The sequence below is a fragment of the Tachyglossus aculeatus genome, unplaced genomic scaffold (genome assembly GCF_015852505.1).
Source record: "Tachyglossus aculeatus isolate mTacAcu1 unplaced genomic scaffold, mTacAcu1.pri SUPER_34, whole genome shotgun sequence".
Classification (NCBI taxonomy): domain Eukaryota; kingdom Metazoa; phylum Chordata; class Mammalia; order Monotremata; family Tachyglossidae; genus Tachyglossus; species Tachyglossus aculeatus.
In genome coordinates this window covers 3,717,196-3,722,687 of record NW_024044839.1, presented here as the reverse complement: position 1 = coordinate 3,722,687, position 5,492 = coordinate 3,717,196, and the positions used below count along the sequence as shown (strand labels likewise).

At 45.4% G+C, this 5,492-nt stretch overlaps 1 protein-coding gene across 1 annotated transcript in view; it reads right to left on the bottom strand.

The window, feature by feature from the left end:
* Positions 1-4,076, bottom strand: part of SYNGR2 (synaptogyrin 2) — a 10,044-nt gene extending 5,968 nt beyond the window's left edge. The window contains exon 1 of the mRNA XM_038741927.1: positions 4,060-4,076. Coding sequence (XP_038597855.1) covers positions 4,060-4,076 — 17 coding nt within the window. The remainder of the gene's footprint in view (positions 1-4,059) is intronic.
* Between the last annotated feature and the right edge of the window lie 1,416 nt (positions 4,077-5,492).

Sequence of the window (5,492 nt, the reverse complement as noted above, 5' to 3'; positions counted from 1 at the left end):
TCATTCAATCGTATTTATTGAGCGCTTACTGTGTGCACAGCACTGTACTAAGCGCTCGGGAAGTACCAGTCGAGACGGCTCCTACCCAACAACAGGCTCACGGTCTAGAAGAGGGGAGACGGACAGCAAAACAAAACGTGGAGACAGGTGTCAAAATCGTCAGAACAAACAGAATTAAATTAAATTAAATTAAACAAATAGACATGTTGCCAACTTGTCCTTCCCAAGCGCTTAGTACAGTGCTCTGCACACAGTAAGCGCTCAATAAATACGATTGATTGATAATTAAAGCTAGAGGCACATCATTAGCAAAATAAAAAGAATAGTGAATACGTACTAAACGTTTTCCAGTGGCTGTTAAGACTGTCCAAATATTTCCAGATATAGTGTTGTGATGACCCAGCCAATAGGAAAAAGTCTCAATTGTATTTTCAACACAGTCTTATATATCTTAAATATCTGCTGCTTAAATATCTTAAATATTCCCCTCCTTCCTCTCCCTCTCATCCCCCTCTCCATCCCCCCGTCTTACCTCCTTCCCTTCCTCACAGCACCCGTATATATGTATATACGTTTGTGCATATTTATTACTCTATTTATTTACTTATTTTACTTGTACATACCTATTCTATTTATTTTATTTTGTTAATATGTTTGGTTTTGTTCTCTGTCTCCCGCTTCTAGACTGTGAGCCCATTGTTGGGTAGGGACTGTCTCTATATGTTGCCAACGTGGACTTCCCAAGCGCTTAGTACAGTGCTCTGCACACAGTAAGCGCTCAATAAATACCACTGATTGCTGCAGAAAGAAATGTTTGAAACCACCAGCATCTGAATAATAATAATAATAATAATGATAGCATTTATTAAGCGCTTACTATGTGCAAAGCACTGTTCTAAGCGCTGGGGAGGTTACAGGGATCAGGTTGTCCCATGGGGGGCTCACAGTCTTCATCCCCATTTTCCAGATGAGGGAACTGAGGCCCAGAGAAGGGAAGTGACTTGCCCAAAGTCACCCAGCTGACAATTGGCGGAGCCGGAATTTGAACCCACGGCCTCTGACTCCAAAGCCGGGGCTCTTTCCACTAAGCCAGGCTGGTTCCCTTGAATCTTCCTCGTCCCATAGCAGGGCATTGGAGAATGTCACGGGTTCTAATCCCGACTCCGCCACTTGTCTGCTGTGTGACCTTGGGCGAGTCACTTCTCTGGGCCTCAGTGACCTCATCTGGAAAACGGGGATGAAGACCGGGAGCCCCGCGGGGGACAACCTGATCACCCTGTACCTCCTCTAGAGCTTAGAACAGTGCTTCCCCTCGTCCCCCTCTCCATCCCCCCCCATCTTACCTCCTTCCCTTCCCCACAGCACCTGGATATATGTATATATGTTTGTACATATTTATTATTCTTTATTTATTTACTTTACTTGTACATATCTATTCTATTTATTTTATTTTGTTAGTATGTTCGGTTTTGTTCTCTGTCTCCCCTTTTAGACTGTGAGCCCACTGTTGGGTAGGGACTGTCTCTATATGTTGCCAACTTGGACTTCCCAAGCGCTTAGTACAGTGCTCTGCACACAGTAAGCGCTCAATAAATACAATTGATGATGATGCTCGGCACAGAGTAAGCGCTTAACAAACCCCATCATCATAAACAGACCCCTTCCCTGCCCACGCCGAGCGGAAGGTCTAAGCGTCGAGCACCGTGCGGAGCGCTGGGGTCGATTTGAGGGAAGCGGGTCGGACGCAGACCCTGTCCCACGAGGGGCTCCCAGCCAGCTTATCCCCACTGCACGGATGAGAAGGCCGAGGCCGAGAGAAGTTATCCTTCAGTAGTATTTACTGAGCGCTTACTATGTGCTGAGCACCGTCCTGAGCGACTCCCGACGAGGCCGCCCGCGTGGCAGGCGGAGCCGGGATGAGAACCCCGGTCTCCCGACTCCTGGCTCTTTCCCAGCGGGGAAAGGAGCGGGAAGGAGGACGGGTTTCCAAGGCGGGAGGAGGCAGCTGTCCTGCGGCGGGTAGCGGATTCGAGGGGAGGGGGAGACCGGGGGGTCCGGCGGGGCGCGAAGGAGGGGAGGGGGCGGCGCCGGAGCCAACGGGGAGTGTGGGAACCATGTGTGAGGCCAGCGGGCCTTCCCCCGGACCACATGTCCACCGCCCCCGGAATCCCGGGATCCCTCCGTGGGGATTCCTGTGGAATGAGCACTGGAGAGACGGCGGTCGGAACAGATTGAGAGCCCGGGAAGCCCCTTCCCTCCCTGGCTCCAGCCGGGCCTGGTCCTCGCGGGGCCTGAGAACGAAACATCCCACCCATCGGGGGTGGGCGAAGAGCCCGGGTGACTTGAAGGGGGTGGGGGGCAGGCCCGGTGGTCTGACCCCGGGAGATCCGGGTTCTAATCCTGGAATGGCCACTTGGGTCAATCATTCATTCGGTCGTATTTACTGAGCGCTTACTGTGTGCAGAGCACTGTACTAAGCGCTTGGGGGGCGTCCGTTACAGCAATAAACAGTCACATTCCCTGCCCACAATCGGGGGGGGGACAGTCCTCCAGGCCTCAGTCGCCTCATTAGAGAAGCAGCTTGGCTCAGTGGAAAGAGCACGGGCTTTGGAGTCGGAGGTCATGGGTTCGAATAACGGCTCAGCCACGTGTCTGTTGTGTGACCTTGGGCAAGTCACTTAGCTTCTCTGTGCCTCAGTTTCCGCCACAGGAAGCAGAAGCAAAAAGGCCCTGCCACCCAGGCTCTCCCATAAAGCCACCCAGACCTCCTGGCATCCCCTCCTCCCCAAGAAAAGAAAAAAAAAGAGAAAAAGAAAGATAGAAAAGAAAAAAAAAGGGAAAGACAAAAGAAAGTAGAGAGCGAAAGAAAAGACAAAGGAGAAGGGAAAAAAGATGGAAAATAGAGAAAGAAAGAGAGAGGAAAAAGAAAGAAAAGAAAAAGAGAGAGAAAAGTAGAAAAAGAGAAAGAAAAGAAAGTAGAGAGCGAAAGAAAAGACAAAGGAGAAGGGAAAAAAGATGGAAAATAGAGAAAGAAAGAGAGAGAAAAAAGAAAGAAAAGAAAAAGAGAGAGAAAAGTAGAAAAAGAGAAAGAAAAGAAAGTAGAGAAAAAAGAAAAAAGAGAAGGAAAAAAGAGAAAAGAAAGAAAAAGAGTGAAAGAAAAAAGAGAAAGAGAAAGAAGAAAAAGAGAAAGAGAAAGCAGAGAAAGAGAAAGAAAAGTAGAGAAAGTGAGAAAGAAAAGAAAAAAGAGAAGGAAAAAAGATAGAAAATAGAGAGAGAAAGAGAAAGAAAAGAAAGTAGAGAGACAGTGAGAAAGAAAAAAAAGAAGGAAAAAGAGAAAAATAGAAAGAGAGAAAGAGAAAGAAAAAAGAAAGTAAAGAAGAAAAAAGAAAGCAGAGGGAGAAAGAAAAGAAAAAAAGAGAAGAAAAAAGAGAAAATAGAAAGAGAAAGAAAAAGAGGGTGAAAGAAAAACGAAAAAAGAAGAAAAAAAGAAAGAAAAATAGAGAAAGAAAAGAAAAAAGAAAGTAGAGAGAAAGAAGAGAAAGTAGAGAAAGAAAAAATCAATCAATGGTATTTATTGAGCGCTTACTGTGTGCAGAGCACTGTACTAAGCGCTTGGGAAGTCCAAGTTGGCAACATATAGAGACAGTCCCTACCCAACAGTGGGCTCACAGTCTAAAAGGGGGAGACAGAGAACAAAACCAAACATACTAACAAGATAAACTAAATAAGAATAAATAAAAAAGAAAGTAGAAAGAAAAAAGAAAAAGGAGAGAGAGAGAGAGAGCCAGAAAAAGAAAAAGAAAGACAAAGAGAGAGAGAAAGAAAAAGAGAAAGAGGAGAGAGGAAAAGAGAGGAGGAAGCGGGCTGAGTCAGGAACAGGAACGGGATGGAAACGAACATCTGTTTTGAGTTAGAAGTGAGTAGGCCCGGCCCTTTCTGGAAGCTGAGAAATGGGTTGTAAAAAGAAAAAAGAAAAACGGGGGGGAAAAATTAAATTAATTAATTAAATTAAATCCTGGCTGTGGGTTCCCTGAGAACAGTCCCCTCTCCAGCTCTTACCCTCTTCTCCCCTCCATTTCCGACCAGCTGACTCAGAGGCCGCTGGCACCCAAGGCCGTGTGTCTGGCTGCGCAACTACACGTGGACACACACAAAACACACAAAACCACAGACACGGACACATAAACACACACTCACACACACACCCCCACCTTCCGGCAGCTGATGCCCTCGTTTCCTGTCTCAGGGAATATTTTGCCCCCGCCGTGTTCTCCCTTCTGCTACCCACGGATGTCAGAAATAATAATAATGATGGCATTTATTAAGCGCTTACTACGTGCCAAGCACCGTTCTAAGCGCTGGGGAGGTTACAAGGTGATCGGGTTGTCCCACGGGGGGCTCACAATCTTCATCCCCATTTTGCACATGAGGTCACTGAGTCACAGAGAAGTGACTCTCTATAGAATTTAAATATAAATTCTATTTATTTTATTTTGTTAGTATGTTTGGTTTTGTTCTCTGTCTCCCCCTTTTAGACTGTGAGCCCACTGTTGGGTAAGGACCGTCTCTATATGTTGCCAACTTGGACTTCCCAAGCGCTTAGTACAGTGCTCTGCACACAGTAAGCGCTCAATAAATATGATTGATGATGAAGTGACTTGCCCAAAGTCACACGGCTGACAATTGGCAGAGCCGAGATTTGAACCCATGACCTCTGACTCCAAAGCCCGGGCTCTTTCCGTAACTTGCCCAGAGTCACCCAGCTGAAAAGTGTATATATGTACATATGTTTGTACGTATTTATTACTCTATTTTATTTGTACATATTTATTCTATTCATTTTATTTTGTTAATATATTTTGTTCTGTTGTCTGTCTCCCCCTTCTACACTGTGAGCCCGCTGTTGGGTAGGGACCGTCTCCATATATGTACATATGTTTGTACGTATTTATTACTCTATTTACTTTATTTGTACATATTTATTCTATTTATTTTATTTTGTTAATATATTTTGTTCTGTTGTCTGTCTCCCCCTTCTAGACTGTGAGCCCGCTGTTGGGTAGGGACCGTCTCTATATATGTACATATGTTTGTACATATTTATTACTGTATTTTATTTGTACATATTTATTCTATTTATTTTATTTTGTTAAGATATTTTGTTCTGTTGTCTGTCTCCCCCTTCTAGACTGGGAGCCCGCTGTTGGGTAGGGACCGTCTCTATACGTTGCCAACTTGCACTTCCCAAGCGCTTAGTCCAGTGCTCTGCACACAGTAGGCGCTCAATAAATACGATTGAATGAATGAATGAATGAATGAAAGTGGCGGAGCAGGGATTCGAACCCATGACCTCGGACTCCCAAGCCCGGGCTCTTTCCATTGAGCCGCGCTGCTTCTCAAAATAATAATAATTTAATAAATACTCTTCCCCCACTCGAGACTCTGAGCTCACTGTGGGCAGGGGGTGTCGTTGTTTATTGTTGTATTATACT